The sequence below is a fragment of the Pan paniscus genome, chromosome 8, assembly GCF_029289425.2.
Source record: "Pan paniscus chromosome 8, NHGRI_mPanPan1-v2.0_pri, whole genome shotgun sequence".
Lineage (NCBI taxonomy): Eukaryota > Metazoa > Chordata > Mammalia > Primates > Hominidae > Pan > Pan paniscus.
The window spans coordinates 92524118-92550744 of record NC_073257.2 but is presented as its reverse complement, the minus strand read 5'-3'; the positions used below and the strand labels follow the sequence as shown (position 1 = coordinate 92550744).

Here is a 26627-nt window from a genome sequence, read left to right as displayed (position 1 = left end):
CAGATATAAAACAGAATGAAGTCACGTCCTATGCAGTAACATAGATGCATCTGGAGGCCCTTATAGTAAGTGAACTAACACAGAAACAGAAAACCAAACACTGCATGTTCTCACTTATAAGTGGAAGCTAAACACTGGGTACTCATGGACATAAAGACAGGAATGACAGACACTGGGGATTACTGCCAAGTGGGAGAGAGGGAGACGGGGAATGACTGAAAAAGTGCCTCTTGGGTAATATGCTCACTACCTAGGTCATGGGTTCAATCGTAACCCTTACTTCAGCATCACACAATATACCCTTGTAACAAACCTTCACATGCACCTCTGGAATCTAAAATAAAAGTTTAAGAAGAAAAAAAAGGCTGGGCGTCGTGGCTCACGCGTGTAATCCCAGCACTCTGGGAGGCCAAGGCAGGCATATCACCTGAGGTCAGATGTTTGAGACCAGTTTGACCAACATGGAGAAACCCCATCTCTACTAAAAATACAAAATTAGCCCAGCATGGTGGCGCATGTGTGTAATCCCAGCTGCTAGGCAGGCTGAGGCAGGAGAATCGCTTGAATCGGGAGGAGGAGGTTGCAGTGAGCTGAGATCGCACCACTGCACTCCACCCTGGGCAACAAGAGCAAAACTCCATCTCAAAGAAAAAACAACAACAACAACAACAAAAACAAGAGTTACTCAAGAGGCACGAGAATGGCTTGAACCCAGGAGGCAGAGGTTGCAGTGAGCCGAGATCGCGCCACTGCACTCCAGCCTGGGCGTCTCAAAAAAAAAAAGAAAGAAAGAAACAAATGTGCCCAGAATTGGTGGGTTCTTGGTCTCACTGACTTCAAGAATGAAGCCGCGGACCCTCGCGGTGAGTGTTACAGTTCTTAAATGTGGCGTATCCGGAGTTTGTTCCTTCTGATGTTCGGATGTGTTCGGAATTTCTTCCTTCTGGTGGGTTCGTGGTCTCGCTGGCTCAGGAGTGAAGCTGCGGACCTCCGCGGTGAGTGTTACAGCTCTTAAGGCAGTGCGTCTGGAGTTGCTCGTTTCTTCCGGTGGGTTCGTGGTCTCCCTGGCTTCAGGAGTGCAGCTGCAGACCTTCGCTATGAGTGTTACAGCTCATAAAGGCAGTGTGGAACCAAAGAGTGAGCAGCAGTAAGATTTATTGTAAAGAGTGAAAAAACAAAGCTTCCACAGCGTCAAGGGGATCCCAGCCCGTTGCCACTGCTGGCTGGGGGCAGCCTGCTTTTATTCTCTTATCTGGCCCTACCCACATCCTGCTGATTGGTCCATTTTACAGAGAGCCCAGTGGTCTGTTTTGACAGGGCGCTGATTGGTGCGTTTACAATCCCTGAGCTAGACACAAAGGTTCTCCACGTCCCCACCAGATTAGCTAGATACAGAGTGTGGACACAAAGGTTCTCCAAGCCCCCGCCAGAGTAGCTAGATACAGTGTCGATTGGTGCATTCACAAACCCTGAGGTAGACACAGGGTGCTGATTGGTGTGTTTACAAACCTTGAGCTAGATACAGAGTGCCGATTGGTGTATTTACAATCCCCTAGCTAGACATAAAGGTTCTCCAAGTCCCCACCAGAGTCAGAAGCCCAGCTGGCTTCACCCAGTGGATCCCGCACCAGGGCCGCAGGTGGAGATGCCTGCCAGTCCCACGCCGTGCGCCCGCACTCCTCAGCTCTTGGGTGGTTGATGGGACTGGGTGGCATGGAGCAGGGGGCGCCCGTCGTCGTGGAGGCTCGGCGGCACAGGAGCCCATGGAGGAGGGGGAGGCTCAGGCATGGCAAGCTGCAGGTCCCGAGCCCTGCCCCACGGGGAGGCAGCTAAGGCCCCCCAAGAAATCAAGTGCAGTGCCGGTGGGCCGGCACTGCTGGGGGACCCAGCACACTCTCCGCAGCCGCTGGCCTGGGTGCTAAGCCCCTCACTGCCCGGGCCGGCAGGGCCGGCTCGACGCTCCGAGTGTGGGGCCACCTAGCCCACGCCCACCCAGAACTCCAGCTGGCCCGCAAGCGCCGCTTGCAGCCCCGGTTCCCGCTCGTGCCTCTCCCTCCACACCTCCCTGCAAGCTGAAGGAGCCGGCTCCAGCCTTGGCCAGCCCAGAAAGGGGCTCTTACAGTGCAGCGGTGGGCTGAAAGGCTCCTCAAGTGCCGCCAAAGTGGGAGCCCACGCAGAGGAGGCGCCCAGAGTGAGCAAGGGCTGTGAGGGCTGCTAGCACGCTGTCACCTCTCAGAAAGAAAGAAAAAAGAAATATGTGGAACAAAGTGTAAACTCCACATCTTACTGCAGAGGTAAGAGGACTCTGCCATCCTGGCTGGGCGCGATGGCTCACGCCTGTAATCCCAGCACTTTGGGAGGCCAAGGCAGGCAGATCACCTGAGGTCAGGAGTTTGAGACCAGCTGGCCAACATGGTGAAACCCCGTCTCTACTAAGAAATACAAAAATTAGTCGGGCATGGTGGCATGCACCTGTAATCCGAGCTACTTGGGAGGCTGAGGCAGGAGAATCACTTGAACCCGGGAGGTGGAGGTTGCAGTGAGCTGAGATCACACCATTGCACTCTAGACTGGGCGACTCTCCATCTCAAAAAAAAAAAAAAAAAGAAAAAGGGGAGTCTGTGCCATCCTTAGGTGTACTTTCATTTTGGAGGAAGAGGGAGGGAAGACACAGGGAGAGGTGTCTGGTCTCTTCCTGAAAGCCAGTGAAGCAGGGTATGATTATGTCTTAACCTTAAGCCTGGATAAAGTCTCAGAGAGAGAGATTTGGGGTCCCTAAATTTCCCATTTCTGTCCCACTCCTGAGCTCTAAAAAAGTTATAGCTGTGTGTATTTTCTTCTACCTTTGTTTACATCAAAGTAACATGTATGTGTTAAACATACATTATGAACCACAGGCTTCTAATGAAAATCAGCAGTCTCTAAATAACTTCACCAGAACCCAATCCAACCAACCTTAATTAAACCAATGCCTGAAGGCCACCATTCTCAACTATGTTAGCTGTTCCTTTGTTTGGCTACGTCCATGTGTCTGATTAATGCTGCTAATCCTTGATTTATCAAGTTATCAATCTAGATGTTAAATCTTGCCTTTCTTTTTTGGCACATGCATATTTAGCACTTATATTTCCCACAGGTGAACATCCATACGCCATACTTTTTCTCTCCTCAGCCTCATAATAAATTTGCCTCATAATCTGTAGTTAAGTCAATAATCAGCATCAAAATAGTTTGCTGCAAAGCCAAATAGGGTGCTATTTTCATCAGTTCCAAAAAGTACATTTTTTTAACCTTGTAACATCTCTGAAATTTGGATGTTTTACAACTTACAGCTTGCTTTTTAATAAGCAACACTTTTATCCTCTTAAATAATGATATGTTTTGCTATTAAAGGTAACTTAAATTCAGTAAAATATGATAGGTATGGAAGCCTTTTCTTTCCAGTCATTTTTTCTGGTTTTTCCTGGGTTAATACATCTTGAAGCTGAATATCGAATTTTCCCAAAGTTTTCTCAGATGTAGTAAATCATTCTCTGTGTTTAACCAAGTGCTTTTTCTTATAACAGACAATACAAAAGTTATCTTTTTCCAAAGGACATACTACCCCGGGTGCCATCTTTTCTTCTCCCATCTGCACTGGTTACCACCTAAGCCTCCTCTCCATCCACCCACCAATGACATACCTCTCAACCTTCCTTGAGTTGGAGCCCCTGTTTCTTTCTTGACCACTCTGCCATTTTGCAGCAGCATTTAACACTTCTCAGCTAAGAATGCATAGAGACACTTTCTGAGTCTTGTCTGGAAATGTCTATATGCCACATTTACATGTAACTGCCAATTTAGCTGAGCACAGAATTTGATTAAAAATCATTTTCCTGCAGAATGTTAAAGACTTCCTTGTCTTCTATCATCCAGAACTACCACTCTGATTCTCATTCTTCTTCACAAGGCATTTATTTTTCTCTCTGGGAGCCCCTGAAGTCTCTTTAACACCAATGTTCTGAACTTTTTAATATGATGTGCCTTGGTGTGGATTTTCTTGCGTTGATTGTGTTGGCCACTTGGGGGTACTTTCAGTCTGTAGTCTCTTATCTTTCCAGTCTAATACATCTTTGCTTAGCATTTCTTTGATAATTTCTTCTCTTCTAATTTCTTGTTTTTCCTTATAGAGCTCCTATTTGTCAAATAATGGTCTTCTTGAGTTTATCTTCTAACTGCCTTATCATTTTCCTCTCTTGCTCTCCATCTGTCTTTTTTATTTTTTTGAGACAGAGTCTCACTGTCGCCCAGGCTGGAGTACAGTGGCACGATTTTGGCTCACTGTAACCTCTACCTCCCAGGTTCAAGCAATTCTCATGCCTTAGCCTCCCGAGTAGCTGGAATTACAGGCGTGCATGCCACCACCCCTGGCTAATTTTTGTATTTTTAGTGGAGACGGGGTTTCACCATGTTGGTCAGGCTGGTCTTGAACTCCCAACCTCAGGTGATCCGCCCGCCTCAGCCTCCTAAAGTGCTGGGATTACAGGTGTGAGCCACCGCGCCCGGCTCCATCTGTTGTCTTTTTTCTTCTACTTCCTGGTTGATTTCATCGACTTTATCTTCCAAACCTTCTACTGAGTTTTTTATTTCAGCTATCACGTGTAATTTCCAAGCTCTCATTCTTATTCTTTGGTTGTTCTTTTCTCTTCATTGCATCTTGCACTTGTTTTATGAATGCAATAACTCATTTCTCTGAGGATTTTAGGGCATTTTCTTCCCACGTGCTCTGATTTAGGTCTGTTTCCTCTGTGTGCGAGTATGGTTTAAGTTCGTTTGATTTGGTGCCTGTCATACATGTGAAAGGTTTTTCTCGGCAGTCTGATGTTCCCTGACTATTCATATTCAAGAGAGAAGTAAATATCTGAATAGGAAACTCAGAGAGCATGCTCCAGGCTTCATTGAGAGGACTTTGCTCTAGGGCAATCGTAGGAGGAACCAGCCATGTTGCAGGACCCTCAGATGTAAGTATCTAGAGGCCCTTCCTCTGAGATTATTCAGTGTCTTCTCCTCTGTCCTTCCTGGGTGGTATCACCCCCAGCATTCCAGGAGTTGGAGGGGAGCAGGCTGCAGGCAGGACTGCCTGCAGCAAGCAGGGCCCCTGGCCTGAGCCCCATGCTTCACAGAAACCCATGCTTTAAAGCACCTTCTTGTAAATTTCCTCAAGTCTCCCCTCAGGAGTGGCCAGAAATAGTTAGTCCCCCCAGGAATGGTAAGGGCAGGTGGTGTTGTCCAGGTAAGGTGCCCCAGGCCCAGAATAGGTTCTACATGAGCCCGACTCTGTTTCTTTCCTTCAGGGTGCTCTCTGACCATATCCCTCATCAAGAGATTGAGCAGATATCCCAAGGAACTCCAGGATTCCTATTTATGAAGTCACCCTGGGCCCCAGTGCGGGGGTCCTGGTTCCAGAAGGGTAGCCTAGCAACCAGATGAAGCCCTTGCCAGCACAGTATTTTTAGCACAGGATCACATGAGATTGGGTCACCAGAATAGTGCTAAAAGGCTGATTTTATGTGACTCGGATTTTTAATATAAACAAAGACTGCACAAAGAAATATTTGCCAACTCTGTACACCCTAGGGGCAACCCTGGCTGCAGGTCCCACCATTCAGAATTCAGACCTTTCCTTAATCTCCCCGTGTCCCTCCTGCTCCCTTCACTCTGCCTGATACCCCAACACCCCAACGTTTCCCTTTCAACTTTCCCTCTTCTTCTGGCCAGAGGGAGGGAGGTGGTAGCCTGGAAAAAACAGATGAAAAAGTATTTGGTGAACAATTAGAAGAAGTCACTTACCTTCTTTAGCCCTTAATTCCCAACTCTTAGAGAGTGGGTCATAAGGAAATCGGAATTTTGTCTACTTTTAGCATTAAAAAATTAATCATTGAATTGGAGAAAAGTCCCCAGTCTATGTCAGGTCAGAAGGAACAAAAATCTTGTCATTTTTAAAACAAAGGAGTAAAAATGCACAGTTATCTCCTTTTATCTGCTTGTTGATCTATTGAAGTATACCAAAGGACCCACCCCTGACCCACTGGGGTCTTCCAGGCAGGAGCAGGTGTCAGGAAGAACACAGTCAAGGCCTGTCAGAGCCAGAGGGACATCAACTGCATGCTGCCACTTCCTTGTGCAGATAAGGAGTGTATCAATTTGCTCAGGCCGCCATAACGAAGTACCACAGATTGAGGAGGCTTAAATGACAGAACTCTGTTTCCTCAATCATGGAGGCTGCAATCCAAAGTCAAGGTGTGGCAGGGTTGGCTTCGTGCTGAGGCCCTTCTCCTTGGCTGGCTGCCTTCTTGCTGTGTCACTCACAGCCTTCCCTCTGAGTGTGTGCCCGTCTGTGTCCAAATCTCCCTTTTTATAAGGACAGCAGTCATATTGGAGTAGGGTCTAACCCACTCGATCTCATTTTAACTGAATTACCTGTTTAAAGACCTTATCTCCAAATATAGTTACATTCTGAGGTCTCGGGGATTAGGACTTCAACATACAGATTTTAGCAGGGACATAATTCAGCCCATAACAAGGAGATTGGAGCCCAGGAAATGACTGGCACACAGTGGATAAGTGTCTGACTGGCCTATGGTGGATCAGTGGCCCTTAACCACCTCAGATTACAATGCAATGTTCCTACTTCAACTGGCTGTGACTAAAAGGAAGCAGCAAGTTAAATTGTAGGGCCATGTTCAATCAGTTCTTCTTCACCTGGAGAGTAGGACACCACCCAGGGAACCAGAGGCCTACAGCAACCGCCCATCTCAGAGGAAAATGACTGGCCATTTACTGTGATAAAGGAAAGCTCTTCACAAGGATGGGGACGACAAAGGAAAACATTTTGCAACTACTGTTGCATTACACATGGTCTTGCTAAAATAACGCTCAAAGCTGAAATTGCCTAAAAATTCTCATTGCTATTGCAACTACCAGAATTCTCTGAGCCATCTGATACCACTGAAAGAAAAGCCCATTTTTCTGAGGTTTAGCAGCCAAAAGGCCAGATACGCAAAGACTCCCCTGCTGCCTAGGAATTAATCGCCTTGCTCTGGCTGCCCAAAGCCCTCTGAGCTGTCCAGCTTATTCAATCTCCCTTCTCCTCATAACCCATCAGTAACAGCACACCACAGGAACCCACAGAGGCCAGGGTCTGCCACAGTCCTGTGGAAAATGTCATCAAGACAAATGCCTTTTCTGGAAAGTGAAAAATTTTTTAAAATCCTAGGCCCCCTAAGCAATGGAACAGACCTTTTCTTGGCCAAGGGGACTCGTGAGAAACTTTAAAAACTGAGTTCCCAGCCATGATGGGAGAGGAGATCAGACTTGCCTCAGTAACCACCATTAGGCTTTCTTCCCTAAGGACTAAATAGAAACCAGCCCTTTTGAAAGACTGATATCAACCAACAGCCTGATGCTGCCCCTCCCTTTTCATGGTTTTGACACAACAACTGACCAGCCTTCCTTCCTGATAAGAGACCACCGACCACAGAGTAGTTCTGGCCAGTCTACAGAGGATGTACCCTAAGGGCCTTCACGCCCTCTGCTTTGCCTTTTGATGTATAGGGTCTAATTGTAATATGTAGACTCAGCTAACCTGGTCAGCATAAACTCCTGTCTCATTCTTCCCTGCCTCAAAGTGCCTGCTACCAGCTTCTGACCAGAAGCTGGGCTTCCCAGCCTGTCAAAATAGCCACCTGCAGGCTGCAACCCTTTATGAGATATAAAGCTCCCCTTTCCAAATTTATGAACCTCATCATTTTTCAGGTGACAAAGGCATCCTCATTTTTGTTGTTAGTCTGGCCCCAATAACACCACAGTGAACTGAAGCACTCCAAAAAAGCAGAACCAAACCTATGCTGTTCATTCGTCCATTGCCAGCTCACAGCACAGGACATAGCAGATATCAGGTGCTCCATAAATGCTGACCAGAGAAGTGAATGAGTTATCAAACAGGTAAAGAGAAGACAGGGTTTGTGATGATCCCCGGGAGGGACAGGGTACACCACATCATGTTGTTTTGTCGGCGTCAGCCTTGCCTAGAGAAGTTCTGGTAAAGTCTAAAATTTTCAAGAGAAAATTGAGAAGTAGAAAATTTTCCCACCACTTCTAATCTTATTGGAAATAAAGCAGTAATCGTTTCTAAAGTTGTATAAGAGTTCATTAAGTGGCCAAAAGGAACTCCAAACTTAAAGGAGAAAAAAAAAAGGGAGTGGCCTTGAATAGAAAATGGAAAAAAAATTAATAAACAACTGAACAGAATCAACCATATCTGTTCGTTAAGAGTAAAACCAGGAAGAGGTGGGAGTGGGAGGAGGGAGGGAGATTGCAAGCAGAGAAGGAAGGTCACAGGACCCCGGGTGGAAGAAGAGCACAGGATGTTTATTGAGCCGTGTTCTGTGGTCTTGAACAGAAGGAGAAATGTCCAGAAGCAATTTTAGGAGTTAAGAAAGCACGGGGGAAATAAATGCAAATTTTATCTGGCCTCAGGATCTCCTTTTTTCTAAAGGAACACTTTTATATGCATGTAAATTACATTCAAATGGCACCAGCCACAGCAGAATGGTTTTTAAAAACCGGTTTCCGGCTGTCTGATCTTCAGAGTTCCCTCTGTAACCCAATATAAAGATTCTGGGATTTTTTTTTCCATTTTCAGAATGCAGTTGTCATTATTACCTTTTCCATGACCTGGAGAATTAGCAGAACCTGCCTACATCCTCAACATGAGCTGCAGAAAGTGAGCCCAGCCCATCTCTCTCCATCACCAGGCTTTTCACCCAAGCTCTCACCTCTCCTCCAGCCTCCACTTATCTCCCTTCTCTGTGGGGTAAAAATCCCTCAATGCAGTCAATCTAAGCACTTTCTGTGTCCTGCAAATCTGCACACCCTCCCCAGCTCCCCATGGTGGGATGGTGCTGCCATCTCCCCATCTCCCAGCTTGGGACTTGGATGTCTTTGCTCTTTACTTTCCCTCATCCCAACATCTAATTGATGCCAAGCCCTATTGATTTCACCACCACCATTTTGCTATATCCATCCCCTTCTCTCCTTCCTCGTTGTCATAGACTCTGTCCAGACCCTTGCTCATTGGCCTTGACCATTGCAAAAATCTCCTAACTAGTCTCCTTGCCTGAAAACTCATCACTTGAATCACATCATTGCCATCAGTGGTGCTCCTAAAACTTCATCTGACCACATCCTTCTTTGTATCAAGATCCTGCTTTGCCCACAGAGGAAAGTCCACCCCCTTAATGTAGCATTTAAGAGCTTCACACCCTACCTCCTTTCCAGGCGTATGTCTGGCTCCATCCATCGTGAACTTTTTATCTCTCCTTCCAGCAGACCATTCATCATTCTACAGCTCTCCTTTCCATCTCTTGTGCTTGCTCATGCCCAGACCTCTAAAGTTACTCCTCTGCCCTCCATTATACTCCCCGGGGTGTGGTTGGCACTAAGGGTTGCTCATGGAGTTGTCTCTCTCTCCTCTGACACCCTGTAAGCTTTTGAGAGCTAGTAGTTTATTTCTCCCCTCCTCCCCCACAACAAACAGCCTCCCCTTAGGTTCTCAGGAAAAAAAGAGAGTATTAAATGAAGGTTGTTGGTACATTCCTACAAGCAAGACTCAGTATGTTAGAACCCTACTGTTGAAAGACACAGTAAAAATTATCTCACTTTGGAAAGTTGACATGGGTGGATTGCTTGAGCTCAGAAATTCCAGATGAGCCTGGGCAACATGGCGAAACCCCATCGCTACAAAAAATACAAAAATTAGCCAGATATGGTGGTGCATCCCTGTAGTCCCAGCTACTTGGGAGGCTGAAGTGGGACGATGGCTAGAGTCCAGGAGACGGAGGTTGCAGTGAGCTGAGATTGTGCCACTGCACTCTGGCCTGGGTAACAGAGCCGGACCCTGTCTCGAAAAAAAAAAAGAAAGAAAAAAAATTATCTAAGCCAATCTCTAACCCAATGCATAAATCCCTTGGTGAAGCTGTTTTTGGTTGTCTACTGCTGAGTAACAAATTACCAGAAAATTCAGTGGTCTAAGGCCAGGCGTGGTGGCTCACGCCTGTAATCTCAGCACTTTGGGAGGCCGAGGCAGGCAGATCACGAGGTCAGGAGATCGAGACCATCCTGGCTAACACGGTGAAACCCCGTCCCTACTAAAAATACAAAAAAAAAAGGCCGGGCGCTGTGGCTCACACCTGTAATCCCGGCACTTTGGGAGGCTGAGGCGGGTGGATCGCAAGGTCAGGAGATCAAGACCATCCTGGCTAACATGGTGAAACCCCGTCTCTACTAAAAATACAAAAAATTAGCCGGGCGTGGTGGCAGGCACCTGTAGTCCCAGCTACTTGGGAGGCTGAGGCAGGAGAATGGCATGAACCTGGGAGGTGGAGCTTGCAGTGAGCTGAGATTGCGCCACTGTACTCCAGCCTGGGCGACAGAGCGAGACTCCGTCTCAAAAAAAAAAAAAACAGAAAATTCAGTGGTCTGAAACAACTACCATTTTATTTGTGTATGATTCTGCAGGTAATAATTCAGGAAGGGCTTGGCTGGGTGGCTCTTCTGCACCACTTGGTATCAATTGAGGTCAATCATTTGGTTGGGGTCATTCACTGGGATGGGCTGGCAGAACCAAGGCTTTGCTCATGTGTCTGGTGGATCAGTGCCTCTCCATGTAGCCTCTTCCTCTCTGCATGGATAACTTGGGTTTCCTTACAGTGTGTAGTGTAGGGTAGTAGGGATTCTTATAGGACAGCTTCCAAAAATGAGCATCGCAAGAGAGGGAAAAGTAGAAACTTCAGCTCTCTTATAGTCTTTCCTCAAAAGTTGTATCAGTCCAGGCGCAGTGGCTCATGCCTGTAATCCCAACTCTTTGGGAGGCTGAGGCAGGCAGATCACTTGAGGTCAGGAGTTCGAGACCAACTTGGCTAACATGGTGAAACCTGTCTCTACTAAAACTACAAAAAATAGCTGGGTGTGGTGGTGTGCACCTGTAATCCCAGCTACCTGGGAGGCTGAAGCAGGAGAATCACTTGAACCCAGGAGGCAGAAGTTTCAGTGAGCCAAGATCATGTCCCTGCACTCCAGCCTGGGCAACAGAGTGAGACTCCATCTCGGATTAAAAAATTAAAAAGTTATATCAGTCATTACTACTGCATTCTACACATTACGGCTAGTCATAAGGCTGGCGCAGCCAAAAAGGGAGGGGGAATAGATCCTACCTCTCAAAGGGAGGAGGGGCAAACAATTTGCCACAAATCCCATTTAACCTACCACAGAAACCTTTCAGATCATGTTTTAGCCTAGGCTTAACTATTTCCTGTGATGAAGAGTTCCACACAGCAAAAGGGCAGTGCACTTACAGGCAGAGTGAACAGAAGATATCTCAGCTCATGAACCTGGACCATTCAACTGCACAGTACTTGTTCTAATGTTGCTAACAGATAGTGCCCTAATGAGCCTCTCCAAGGCATTTCTGAGGCTCTTCAAAATGAAGATATGCCAGATCAGGATTACTATTTCTAATGAAGTTTAAACATTCACATTTATCAAATTAATATTTGAACCAAAACAAACACATAATAATCATAACCTTCCTTGGCAATAACATCCACAGCCTGTGGTTGAGACCCTCAGTGAACATGAGAGTCTGGCCAAATGGCCCTAGTGATCCTTCATGAGCCCCAGCATAGAACATCCCACAATTTCTCACCCACTCTATCACTGAGGTTCTCAAGGAGACCATTGACCAGAAAACCTCCACTCATACCTTAATCCCTTCATGATCTCCTTGTGAGCTGAGCCCCAGGACTCCAGCTCCACAGAGCCACTCTTCCAGTATCTGGAGCTCAGCCCCCATGTGGGAAAGAGGAAGCCCAGAAATTAGAGCAGGTGCTTTCATGGTTAGGAGAGAGATAAAAAGAATTGGTTTTCTTCCCGAACAGACTTAAATAATCATATGCAAAACCCAGCAACATAAACTAAGTATCTCTCCACTGTGGGTTGGATTTGAATTACTATTATGGAGTTATTGTTCATTTCAATAGGTGTGATAATGACTTTTATAGCTGTGGAGGGAAATGCCCTTCTTCATAGGAGATGCATGCTGAACTTCTTAGGTTTTGATCAGGAATCTGCAAACTAAGGATCCTAGGCTGGAGTGCAGTGGCTCAATCTCCACTCGCTACAACCTCTGCCTCCTGGGTTCAAGCGATTCTCCTGCCTCAGCCTCCTGAGTAGCTGGGATTACAGGTGTGGCTAATTTTTGTATTTTTTAGTATTTTGTATTGTTCGTAGTTTCACCATGTTTTAGTAGTTTCACCATGTTGGCCAGGCTGGTCTCGAACTCCTGACCTCAAGTGATCCACCCGCCTCAGCTGCCCAAAGTGCTGGGATTACAGGTGTGAGCCACCGTGCCCAGCCCACATCCCTTTGTTTCTAAATTGTCGGTAGCTGCTATTGCGCTACAGCAGCAGAGTTGAGTAGTTGTGTGACAGGGACAGTTGGCTCCCAAAGCCTAAAATATTTACTATCTGGCCCTTTACAGAAAATAGTTTGCCAGCCCCTGGGTGAGAATATCATCATCCATGACTTCCTTTAAAATTGTTTAGTAAAACGATAGCAACAACAAAGTGTATATGAGTGTGAGTGAGCATATAAATATTCTCCATTTAAATTCACCAATTATTAATATTTTACCACATTTGCCAGAGAGAGAAGGCAAATGTGGTAAAATGTTAATAATTGGTGAATTTAAATGGAGAATATATGAGTATTCATTTTATTTTTTCTTTCAACTTTTCTTCATGTTTGAAATTTTAAAAAAATAAAATGTGTGGAGGGTACATACTGTTTCCAAATACTGTTTTCCACATTATACTCCATTTAAAAACTCACAAGAGGCCAGGCATGGTGGCTCATGCCTGTAATCCCAGCACTTTGGGAGGCCAAGGTGGGTGGATCACTTGAGGTCAGGAGTTCGAGACCAGCCTGACCAACATGGTGAAACCCCATCTCTACTAAAGATACAAAAATTAGCTGGGTGTGGTGGCGGGTGCCTGCAATCCCAGCTACTTGAGAGGCTGAGGCAGCAGAATCACTTGAACCTGGGAGGTGGAGGCTTCAGTGAGCCGAGATTGCGCCATTGCACTCCAGCCTGGACAACAAGAGCGAAACTCCGTCTCAAACAAATTAATTAATTAATTAATTGATAATAAAAACTCAGGAAAATCTGCTAAAAAATTTACAACTCATGGGAAAATTAAATAAGGAGATTAATAACACTCATGGAGGATCACTAGGGCCATCTGGCCAGACTCTCAGGTTCACTGAGTGTCTCAACCACAGGCTGTGGATCCAAATATATAACTAGCAAGTACAATAGGTTTAAAAATAATGGGTACAATCTTATTCACAATAGCAACAACGAATATTAAACCTAAAGTTTAACTAAAAAAGAAATGCATGGGTAGGTGTAGTGGCTCATGCCTGTAATCCCAGCACTTTGGGAGGCCAAGGTAGGTGGTTGGCTTGAGCTCAGGAGTTCAAGACCAGCTGGGCAACATGGTGAAAGCCTGTCTCTACAAAAAATACAAAAATTAGTTGGGTGTGGTGGCACATGCCTGCAGTTCCAGCTACTTGGGAGGCTGAGGAGGGAGGATCACTTAAGCCCAGGAGACAGGGGTTACAGTGAGCTGAGATTGTGCCACTGCACTCCAGCCTGGGCAACAGAGTGAGACCCTATCTCAAATAAAAAGAAAAAACAAATGTGGAGCATTTAAAGAAAATAAATTTTACCAAGTTCCAAAAAATAGAAGCATATAGGTATATAGATAAAAGTTATTGAGAAAGTTTGGGATTAGGTGGTCAGCACTTATAAAGGTATTTTAAAAAAATAACAAAGACAAAAAGAACCTTTGAATAACATATCACATTTCTGAACAAGAAGATTCAATGATTCAATATTGTAAAAATGTCCATTTTTCACAAAGACAGCTATAAATTGATGCAATTCTAATGAAAATCACCGAGGTCTTTGTTGTTAAGAGGGTGGGAGATAATGACAAAATAATTCAAGTTTCCCTGGCAGAAAAAAAAATGGGTGAGATTAGCCAAGGACATTTTGGAAATGAAGAGTAATGGTAGGGTTCTTACCTTAACAGATGTTAAAATTTATTTTAAAGCTACAGTAATTAAACAATTAAGTCTGGCTCAGGAATAATAAATCAGAGAAGAAAAATCCACAAAAAGGTCCATAAGTAAGTAACAAGTAAGAATCCAATCAAGGCAGCAAGTCAAATGAGAAGGGAAAAGACAGATTACATAATAAATAATATGGGGACTACTGGCTGCCATTTGGAAGAAAATAAAGTAAGAGCCCTCTATTACACCACCCTCCAAAGTGAAGGAAAACTAGTTGGAGAGAAGTAAAATCAGGAAAGACATATAAACAACGTAGATTTTTATAAGCTTGTGATGTCACAGATTCTTCTAAGCATGAAGCAAATAATGAAAAAAGATAGACTGATAGATTTTGCCAATTAAAAGTTTAATCCTGTGTACATCTGAACATACTGAAACCAAATTTAAGAAAAAATCAACACTGATAAAAAATATTTGCAACATAGGCCAGGCACGGTGGCTCACGCCTGTAATCCCAGCACTTTGGGAGGCCGAGGTGGGCGGATCACGAGGTCAGGAGATCGAGACCATCCTGGCTAACACAAAACCCCGTCTCTACTAAAAAATACAAAAAAAAATTAGCCGGGCGTGGTGGCGGGCGCCTGTAGTCCCAGCTACTCAGGAGGCTGAGGCAAGGGAATGGCATGAACCCGGGAGGCGGAGCTTGCAGTGAGCCGAGATCGTGCCACTGCACTCCAGCCTGGGAGACAGAGGGAGACTCCGTCTCAAAAAAAAAAAAATTATATATATATATATTTGCAACATACATGAAAAGGCCAACACTGGTCGGGTGCAGTGGCTCACACCCATAATCCCAGCACTTTGGGAGGCTGAGGCGGGCAGATCACAAAGGAGTTCGAGACCAGCCTGGCCAACCTGGTGAAACCCCGTCTCTACTAAAAATACAAAAATTAGCCGGGCATGGTGATGCACGCCTGTACTCCCAGTTACTCGGGAGGCTGAGGCAGAAGAATCGCTTCAACCCGGGAGACAGAGGTTGCAGTGAACCGAGATCGCGCAATTGAACTCCAGCCTGGGCAACAAAGCAAGACTCCGTCTCAAAAAAGAAAAGAAAGGGGAGGGGAGGGGAGGGGAGGGAAGGCAAGGCAAGGCCAATGTCCTCACTGTCTAATTAGTATGGGGCAAAACAAAGTTTTAAAATTTTTTAAATGGGAAAATGCCATGAGTATATTGACAACTGCAAGACTCTCTGCACACACGTTAACAGCTCCATCAAACTCTGGCCATGGCTTCTAGCAGCATAAGGTCATGTCCCTAGGATGACTCTAGACCTCCATTAAAAAGCTCAACGTTACCGGAAAAACCTACTATTTGTTCTAACCAGCACCTGTCAATAGACCAATAACTCTTTATCCTAGACCACAAAATGTGACTATATCATCTCCTTGAATCCTCATAAATATTTCCAGAAGAGTGTTATTACCTGAATATTATGAACAAGGAATGTTCTAGGCCTCATTTCTGGACCGGTGGTTTGGGATGCAAAAGGCGCCGGTTCTGATTCTGAGTCTATCCTTAACCACTACTATATGCGAACTTGGCCAAATCTCTTCTGTCTGACCCTCAGTTTCCTCATCTGTAAAATAAGAAGTGGATTGGCCCGGCCGGGCGCAGTGGCTCACGCCTGTAATCCCAGCACTTTGGGAGGCCGAGGCGGGCGGATCACGAGGTCAGGAGATCAAGACCATCCTGGCTAACACGGTGAAACCCCGTCTCTACTAAAAATACAAAAAATTAGCCGGGTGTGGTGGTGGGCACCTGTAGTCCCAGCTACTCGAGAGGCTGAGGTAGGAGAATGGCGTGAACCCGGGAGGCAGAGCTTGCAGTGAGCCGAGATTGCGCCACTGCACTCCAGCCTGGGCAACGAGCAAGACTCCGTCTCAAAAAAAAAAAAAAACAGAAGTGGATTGGCCCAAATGGTGTGTCAAGTTCCTTCCTGCTCAGACATTACAGATTTCTATTCTCATAAAGCACCCAGTACCAACCAATGGCCAAGGATTGATCCAAACCAGAGGTCAGCCCCAGTGGTCTCAGGGGCTAATTAGGTGGCCGCACGCAGGGGCCTCATGCGCTGGCCCACCTTGAATTCCTCGTGGATGCGTTCCTCCAGGACTTTGGCAGCCTTGCGGTCTTCCATCTCCACTTTCCACTTCTCCGCCAAGATCCGGGCTTTCTCATTGGCCAGAGCATCCCGGAACTTCTTGGTGATCTCTGCCTCCTTCTGTCTCCTACCAAGAGAGCACCACAGGTATAAGCTTGTGTGAAAAACTGAAGGACCACCTAACAATAGAACTTGAAATAAAAACAATGAGCAATTTTTCCTTGGTCTATCAGAATTCGGTGTTGGCAAAGACAGGGAGAAATAGGCATTCTCACGCATGGGAGTGTAAATCGGCACAATTGTTCTGGAAGCCAGGAAAACTATGCTAGAAACCCCATTTCCTAGATTTTCTACACTCACTCAAGCGTACAAGGATACATGTAGGTTAGGCATGGTGGTGCATGCCTGTAATCCCAGCATTTTGGGAGGCAGTGGCAGGAGGATCGCTTGAGGCCAGGAGTTCAAGACCAGCCTGGGCAACATAGTGTGACACCGTCTCTACTAAAAATTTGAAAAATTAGCCATGTCTGGTGGCATGCACCTGTGTCCCAGATACTCAGGAGGCTGAGGCAGGAGGATCACTTGAGCCCAGGAGATCAAGGCTGCAGTGAGCCTTGATCATGACACTGCACTCCAGCCTGGGAAACAGAGTGAGACCCTGTCTCAAAAAAACAAAACAAAATGATAAGTAAATAAATTCATAAGTAAATAAAACAAAGATGCATGTAAAAGATGCTTGTCAGATTATTTTTATAATATAAAAAATGGTAAACAACCCAAATGTCCATCAATAAGACCAATAAGTTGGGTTTCTCATATCATATAATAAATACCTGTACCATATAGTAATCTTAAGTAGCATTTTGGATCTATAAGTCAATTTGTCAAGGTGTGAATAAAACAATTTACAAAGCATGTATTAACTAAACATTCACTATGGTTACATTAGGTGGTGGGTGTGAGTTGTTCTTTATTTTGTATAGTTTTCGGTGTTGTTTACCTGATTTTAGAATCTTTCAATTAAAATACCATCATTAAGGCTGGGCATGGTGGCTCACGCCTATAATCCCAACACTTTGGGAGGCCGAAGCGGGTGGATCACCTGAGGTCAGGAGTTTGAGACCAGCCTGGCCAACATGATGGAACTCCATCTCTACTAAAAATACAAAAATTAGCTGTGCGTGGGGCTAAGCATAGCTTCCATGCCTAGGCCCCACCCAACACCCCATCACACCCCTCACCAGAGCTCCTCAGCTTCCCTCTGTGCCTGCAGCCGCGCCCTCTCTGCAATCAGCTCCTCAGAGATCTCTTCGTAGGGCTTGTCACCAGGGCCTTCTCCCATGATCCAGACCCAGACCTCGCCATCTGCCCCTAGGAGCCATTGGATGTGCTTATCACTCGCTGCTTCACAATAGAAGAAGGAAGAAGAAACAAGTTTGATTTTCAATCAGTAAGGAATGACCTAAGCTGCCCAGTGGTAAACAACCATCACATCACTCTATGGAACATTGTCATCCACAAAAAGAATGCCAGAGAGACACTGGCCTGGGGGCGGGTCCACAACCATCTCCCACTCTCTATTCCTCTAGGGAGAAACGCAACAGCCACACCAGCCTGCAGGGGTGGGCGTCCAAGACTGAGCTCTCCTTCCATCTCCAGCAGAGAGAATGTACAGTGAAAAGGAGGCCGAGCATGACTAGTTCCAACTTACTCCTAACCTCCCGGCCCCTGCAGTGATATCTTTTAGGTTAACTGCTTTTGCTTACCTCCGCACATAGGCCGAGCTAACAATGGGAGGAATTTAGTGTATAGTTTAACTGTAAAGCAAGGATGATAACAGCCCCTCCCCAAAACGAACCCCCCAGGAGACAAAGAGGGTGTACACACAAGTAACGATGTCATGTTAAAAATTTATAAGAGCATTGTGACCTGACCAAGGACAAAGAACTTTACCCTCGCTGCCACCCAGATGTCCGTAGTCATTGCTCACCCTTCGATCTCAAGCCCCCCGCCTCTTCCCCCTTCCCTTAACATAAAAGAAACCCAAAATTCATATTAGCTTAGGAGGTTCTTTAGGACACTAGTTGCCATCTTCTCGGTTCGCTGGGTCTCCGAAATAAAGTTGCTTTCCTTGCCCCAATACCTTGTCTCTCAACTTATTGGCTGTTGTGTTGTGAGCAGTACAAGCTTTGGACTTTGCTACAAGAACATCAAGGGACATTGCAGCACTCTCTGAAGGAAGAAACTTGTGTCACTCCCGGGCCAAGGCAGTTAGGAGATGGTGGGCCCACTCTGCACTCTCTGCCTCATGTCCACTGGCTAGAAACAAGGAATCAGGTGGTGGTGTGAGATGAAGCAGCCTGGGGCCCTGAGTCTCCCAGTCCCACAACAGACAGTAACACTAGCAAGAAATAAACCTGTGTTAAATTCAGCCACTGAAATTTCTCAGTTTGCCTGTTGCAGCAGATTCCACTGATTACAGGATTAAAATAAAAATGTATCCCAGAAGCAGGGTGCTGCTGAAACAGAAATATAAACTGTGTTACTGCCTTAGCAGTTGGGTGGTGAGCGATGTTTAACAGGCTAGAGATCCATGTTATGCAGCAGCAAAACATTCAGTTAAAAAGCTAGACACTGTAACTTCAAAGGCAGACCCCATGCTTTCTGAACTTTTCATTCTAAGGGAGGAGGTTGAAAAATAGAACATTAGGAATAAGTGTTGGTTGCTAGTGACTGTGTTTGGGAAGGTGTTAACAGAAAGAAATGAATTCAAGAAAGAACTGAGTGCTTTGCAAGCTGAAAGAAAGGGAATAGAACAAATACAGAAATTTGAGATGTTGTAGGATTGAAAAAGCATCTCTTCATATACCAGGATCGACATTGCAAGAGATGGGATTTTTAAAGGTTTTGTATGCCAGAGCACAGGAAAACTTCTAAGGTGAATAAAGTGACGAAGGGCACACGGCACCTGCAGGTCAGGCTCTGTGAAGTTCTTATGGTGACCATGAGGATGTGCTCTGTCCACCTTCAACCACAGGGAGCATCACTGACCAAGCCCCACAGCTCCTGTGCCCTTGCGTTTGCCCAAGGCCCTGCTTCCCAGAGGCTGCTGTTAGCCTTTTATTGAGGATGCTAGGCTCATTCCCAGGAGACACCCACCTCCTTGCCAAAAGATTGCTTTCCCTGGACTGCACAGCTGCCTGCAACACCTCTGCCCACTGTCCCTTGCCCTCTCCTTCACTCAAGGTCAAGCTTACAATGACTCCCTCAGCCTCCTCCAGCTCCCTGCCCTTTTTCTCTCCCAGACATTTCCCTTAATAAAACCCTTGCATGATTAATCCCATCCTGTCTGTACTCCTTGGAGAAACCAGACTAACATAGCCACATTAAGAACGTGATCTCTCATTGCGCCACTGCACTCTAGCCTGAGCGACAGAGCAAGACTCTGTCTCAAAAAAAAAAAAAAAGTGTGATCTCTCACACTTATTTTTAGAAAAAGCTTCAAGGAAGATGTCCCTCAGGTGAAACAGAGAGGCACAGAGGTGAAGGGACAAAGGAAGAATGTCGAGTTGAGAAATATGTCTAGAAAAGAATTTTAGATGTTGTTACTGGGACATGGAAGCAAACAGAAGCCCCCTAAGTTTTTGAGCCTGGATTAAAAAATCTTTGGTTGTTCATGACTTAAATGGCCCTTGGGCATCCAAGTTTGATGACCAGCAGGCAGGTTTCAAAGGCTTCACTGGTCTAGAGGGTGTGATCCTCAACACTCCCTTCAGAGGAGGCCAAGGGGAATCATAGACCAAAAGCCTCATCCAGGCTGAAGTCAGTGTTCACTCAAGGAATTCTCTTCACTGCAAGGCAGGGAAACTTTGCGGTCCTGACCTGTAGGACTTCAGAAATGCTATAGACTGGAGACTGTGGCTCTCACGTTCTCCACTTTTCCAGGTGGCATTTCCTTAGTGGGTATTCTGACCCTGCTCCAGCACTGTATATAGTGCCTTAGGGGTGACAGGTGTTTAAATGATATGTCTTCTCAGCACATTCAGACCTGATAGAGACCAGTGCAGAACCCCAGAGACAGTGGACTTTCAGCTGGATGCAGTGACTGGCTGGGACCTGAAGGTGTCCCCTACAAGAGGTGGTGAGTGTATTTTAGATGGAGGAGAAGAATGAAATGTGTGGATGGCCAGAATGACAATTTAGGACAGTGACAATGCAATGTCCACCACCCTATGTCTCTTCCTCAGCCCACAGATGACTGACTACATTCCTCAACTTCCCTTCAGTACAGTGGGACCATGTGATCGAATTCTAGTCCACGGAATGTCAGGGAAGGGATTTGTGCCATTTTCAGGCTAAGGTGGTTAGCAGCTGGTGTGCCTTTTCCACATTTTCACTCTTGTCCACCCAGCTGGAAATAAATGGTGGAATTTCACGGAAAAAAAGCAGCCTGATCCATGATCCAATATTCGAAAGCAAGCCACACAGAAGAAATATCCAACCCACATCAAACCGTGAAATAGTTAAGTAATAAACCTTCATCATATTAATCTACTGAAATTTCAGGTTTTTCTATATGCTCAAGGCAGCAGTAATTCTCCAGATATATATAGGAGTGCATTGCTATTTTTAAGTATGTTACAAGCAATATATAGTAAAGAAACACCGATTTAATTGTAACTGATAGAAACAGAGAGGCAACCACTGCTTAGAATTATAAAACTTTCAAATTAATAGTGGGTAAAAATAAATGATAAGAGGATTACCAATCCTGCTAAGCAAGGGGAAAAGATAAAGCAGCAAAAAATGGGTAGCTATTACAGCAGACACTGCCAATTAACTACCCACCCTCCACGCTTGCCTCACCACAGAACCCCAAGTTCTTCAGGGAGCAGCAGAGATCCCCCCTCTTTTAGGAAAGGTGAGTTTTGACCCCAACCTCAAAGGACAAATAACAATTGATTTGGCAGGGTGCAGTGGCTCACGCATGTAATCCCAGCACTTTGGAAGGCTAAGGTGGGCAGATCACCTGAGGTCAGGAGTTCCAGACCAGCTTGGCCAATATGATGAAACCCCATCTCTACTAAAACTACAAAAATTAGCTGGGCATGGTGGTGCATGCTTGTAATCCCAGCTACTCGGGAGGCTGAGGTGGGAGAATTGCTTCAACCTAGGAGGCAGAGGTTGCAGTGAGCCAAGATCACGCCACTGCACTCCAGCCTGGGAGACAGAGTGAGACTCGGTCTCAAAAAAAAAAAAAAAAAGAAATTGATCTAATCCCATCAGGTAATATTATTCTCATTGGCAAGTGATTCATCTATGAGTGACAAGATGTCCCCATTTCTGACAAAGAAGATGTAGGCAGACGTTCCATGTAAAGGGCTCTTCTTCTCCAAACAAACTGGATAAGTCTTCTTAGGAGAAACCCCTTCCCTCTTCACTCTTTTTTTTTTTTTTGAGACGGAGTCTCCCTCTGTCGCCCAGGCTGGAGTGCAGTGGCGCGATCTCAGCTCACTGCAAGCTCCGCCTCCCGGGTTCACGCCATCTTCCTGCCTCAGCCTCCCGAGTAGCTGGGATTATAGGCGCCCAACACCACGCCTGGCTAATTTTTTTGTATTTTTAGTAGAGACGGGGTTTCCCCGTGTTAGCCAGGATGGTCTTGATCTCCTGACCTCGTGATCCGCCCGCCTCAGCCTCCCAAAGTGCTGGTATTACAGGCGTGAGCCACCATGCCCAGCCACCCTTCACTTTTACCCGACCTTCTTCTTCTTGCCAGGAATGAAGCAGTGATTCCTGGAGCCACTGGAAAACTTTTGCAACCATGAGGATAAAAGCCACATGCTAAGGATGGGGAGGCAAAAGAAAGAAGGGAAGGGATCCTTGGTGATCTTATCGAGCAGCTAAACTAGTATTACCCATTGCAGCACATCTCCAGATTTCTTGTCATCTGAGAAAAATAAGGAAATTTAAGAAATAAAGTTCTTCAGTTGGGTGTGGTGGTGCATGCCTCTAGTCCCAGCTAGCAGGGAGGCTGAGGCAGGAAGATCCCTTGAGCCCAGGAGCTGGAGACTGCAGTGAGCTATGATTACACCACAGCACTCACTCCAGCCTGGGTAAGAGGGCAAGAACGTGTCTCTTTAAAAGAAAAAAAAAAAAAAGGAAAAGAAATAAAGTTCTTCATGGAGATAGAGGATAGAATGATGGTTACCAGAGGCTGGGAAGGGTAGTGGGGCTGGGGGTAGGGGGTACAGGGGATGGTTAGTGGGCACAAAAATAAAGTTAGATAGTGTGAAAGCAAACTAAATATGGCCTGAGAAGGACTCTGTTGTTCTCTATTTGAGTCCTTGTGGACGAACCGTAACCTAACTTAATAGATATACAAGACTGAAACCGTAACTTAGGAGTATCAGCCTGTAACAACAGGGGAGTCTTGGCCAATCCCAGCGGCCATACTTCAGCCACTCATAGACTGCTGAGTGTTCAAACTGTGCTCAAATAAGGCAAATGCCAACCTGTGACCAATCCACCTGTTTCTGTACCTCACTTCCAATGTCCCTTTTTTTGTCTATAAATTTGTTCTGACCATGAGGCATCCCTGGAGTCTCTCTGTATCTGCTGTGATTCTGAGTGCTGCCCGATTGGCAAATCATTCATTCCTCAATTAAATTCCTACAATTTACTTCAGCTGAAGTTTTCCTTTTAACAATAGAATGAATGTTTTGGCTTAAGCCACAAAATTAATGGTTATGTTACTAAAATGGAGAACATGGAAGAAAGAGGCTGGAGATATCAATATTCTGTTTTGGCCAAATTGTTTGACATGCTTATTAGACACTCAACAGGCAGTTGAATAAAATAGGATTCAGGGGAAAGGATGGGACTAAGAAATAAACTTTTTGAGTCATCAGTGTACAGATGATATTTAAAGCCAAGGAAACAGATGGGATCAGCTAGAGAGTGAGAATTGGTAGAAAACGGAAGATGCCCAAGGACATTGTCCCAGGAGAGACACTCCAATACTTCAAGAGGAGGAGGACCCAAAGGAGACCTGGAGAGAGAGGCCTGTGAGGCAGGAGAATAAGCTGTGAGTGCAGTATCCCAAGCCAAGTGGAGAAAGAATTTCAGGAAGCAAGGAGAAAGGAATCTTGCAAGTGCGGCTAATGGGTAGATGAGATGAGGGCTGAGAATTGGATGCTGGATTCAGCAACATGGAGGTCACTGGTGATCTTGACATGAGTGGTTTCCTGAGCCTGTGAAAAGGAAGACTTGGAAACTTGAAAACATTTAAAGGAAGATATAAAAGCACATCATTATAACTTTGGGAAAGGGAAGAATTTGTTCTACAAGACATAAAAAGAATAAGCAGCAAGATGCAATGTTGATAAATTTGAATACAGATGAAGGTTTAAAATTTCTACACACAAAAAACACATCATAAAGACAATTAAAAATCAAAACACCAAATGAGAGAAAACATTTAAATACCTGTAATCATCAAATGATCACAACTATTAATAAAAATAATAACTACAGCTAACATCTATAGAGGGCTTAGCTACTAATTGCAGTTCAACGTGTTTTATATGTACCAACGTATGGAAATCCAGGACAATTTTTCTTGATTGGGGTTCTGTAAGAGAAATAAGCCCTATGAAACATAATTTGAATGATGCCTTTTCTCAATTTTCCTAAGGATGATATATGGATAGTACCAACCTATATGCCTTGTGGGAGAGTTAACTCAGCACATATAATGCATGCTTTAGGACAAGAGTTATCAAATAATTAGCTCTTAGAGCCCCTGTACATTCTTTAAAAATACTGAGTATCACAAAGAGCTTCTGTTGTTGTGGGTTATATCTATCAATATTTCCCCTAGTTAAAACTGAGAAAATTTTAAATATTTATTTCAAATAATGGTAAATCATCATATATTAACATATACTGCATAATATTTAATGAAAAATAATGATGTATTCTAAAACAAATATGTAATTGAAAAACAGGGTAAAATGGCATTGATCTGGGCAATTATTTTTTGGCTATAAACTCAAAAGCACATGCAACAACAGCAAAAATAGACAAATGGGATAATGTCAAACTACAAAGCTTCTGCACAGCCAAGGAAACAATTAACAGAGTAAAGAGATAATCTACAAGATGGAAGAAAATATTTGCAAACCATACATCTGATAAAGGGTTAATATCCAAAATATATAAGGACTCAAACAACTCAACAGAAGAAAACAAATAACCCAATTTAAAAAATTGGCAAAAGACTAGAATAGATATTTCTCAAAGGAAGGCATACAAATAGCCAACAGGTATATGAAAAAATGTTCAGCATCATAGGTCATCAGAGAAATGCAAATTAAAACCACATTGAGATATCACCTCACACCTGTAAGAATGGCTATTATCAAAAAGATGAAAGGTAACAAATGTGGAAGAGGATGTTGAGAAAAGGGAGCCTTTTACGCTGTTGGTGGGAGCATAAATTAGTACAGCTATTGTGGAAAATAGTATGAAGGTTCCTGAAAAAAATTACAAATTGAAGTATCCTATGATCCAGTTATCCCACTACTGGATAAATATCCAGAGGAAATGAAATCCGTATGCTGAAGAGTTATCTGAACTCCCATGTTCACTGCAGCATTATGCACAATAGCCAAGATATGGAATCAACCTAAGTGATTATAAACAGATAAATGGATAGAGAAAATGTGGTACGTATTAATTAAGTCCTCACATAATATCATTGATAGGTTCTTGGAAACTGCAACTGTAAGCAAAACAACATACAGTCAGTCTTTTAAATAATGTCATTTGATTCAATGTCATTTTGTTAAAACTTTCATGAGAAAAAAACTGATTTTGATATTTGTCATTTCACTTAAAGTCACAGTTTCCAAGAACGTATCAGTGATGTTAAGTAAGGACTTACTTGTACACAGTGGAGTATTATTCAGCCTTAGAAGGTAATTCTGTCATTTGTGACAACATGGATGAATCTGGAGGATATTACGTTAAGTGAAATGAGCCAGGCACAGAAAGACAAATACCACATTAATACCACATTATCTCAATTGCATGTGGAATTTTTTAAAGTTGTTACTAGGGGATGGGGGCTGTGGGCAGGGAGGGGGATTAGGAGATTTTGGAATTTTTATATATGTGTGTGTGTGTGTGTGTGTGTGTGTGTAATTGGAAGAGTGAGTGGCCTTGCTTTACATTTTTGCAAATCTATTCAATGCCCAGCTTAATAGAAAGCAGGTGGATTACTCATATCTGCTCCTGCATTCAGTCTGTTGCAAAATGTAATTTTGGTTGAAGTATATTTTGAAAAATTGGACTTCATCCAGTTATGTAGTTGGGAAAAAAGAAAAAGGAATTAATCATTTTTTTCAGATAATCTCTGATACTACATCAAAACTCAAACAAGTCGTAGTTTCTTAAATGTTAGTTGCAATGTGGTATCTGAAACCATATCAATAAATTTATTGTACTTTGTTGTATTGATATTTATTAGCCATGTTAATTTCTTAGTTTTGATCAGGGTACCTTAGTGACATAACATGTTACCATAAAAGGAAGCTGGGTATATGAGAATTCTCTGAACTACTTTGCAACTCTTCTGTAAGTCTAAAGTTAATTCAAAATAAAAAGTTTAATATTTAAAAAGCAAAATAAGTTGAAAATCCATTGGTTTATTTTTCATTTTGAATGAATCTTTTACCCATGCATAATTTTGCAACATTACTCATTGGTTCTTTGGAGAATATTGGTTCATTGAGTCAAGCAGATCTTCCAAACACTGACTTATTTTATTTTGCAACATCTGAAAAGTCACATTTGTAAATATCACCATGAATCTTACAAGAAAAGTCATTATGTATTTGGAAACTAATAAGCCCATTGTGGCAGACACAAGTTTTCCAAAAATTTTAATTTTTGCTTTAAAGCTGAATTTTTATCATTGGCATGAATTCTATCAGTTGTTTTCCTTGAAGTGACAGATTCACTTTATTTTCAAATACCCAAGTCTGAAAAAACATATATAGCTTGTCTGTCAGTGTTTCTTCAAGTAAAAATGGTGTTCCACAAATAAAGAGGCTAGTTCAGCAAGTAATTTGAACAATCACACATGCTTTTCTCAAAACACTCATCATACATCAGTTTGCAACAGAAATGCTTCATGGATACTTCCCATTTTGTCACACAGTACGAAGTTTACTGTTTCACCAAGGAATGAAACCATCATTGATTTTATCGAGAGTGTGTGATGGTGAAAAAT

The 26627-nt window shown here is 44.1% G+C and overlaps 1 protein-coding gene across 2 annotated transcripts in view; it reads right to left on the bottom strand.

The window, feature by feature from the left end:
- Positions 1 to 26627, bottom strand: part of SH2D4B (SH2 domain containing 4B) — a 107697-nt gene that overhangs the window by 57668 nt on the left and 23402 nt on the right. For both annotated transcript variants that reach the window (XM_055093074.1, XM_003828218.4), the window contains exons 2-3: positions 17575 to 17737; positions 16313 to 16460 (exon numbers count right to left, since the gene is read on the bottom strand). In XM_055093074.1, coding sequence (XP_054949049.1) covers positions 16313 to 16460; positions 17575 to 17737 — 311 coding nt within the window. The remainder of the gene's footprint in view (positions 1 to 16312; positions 16461 to 17574; positions 17738 to 26627) is intronic.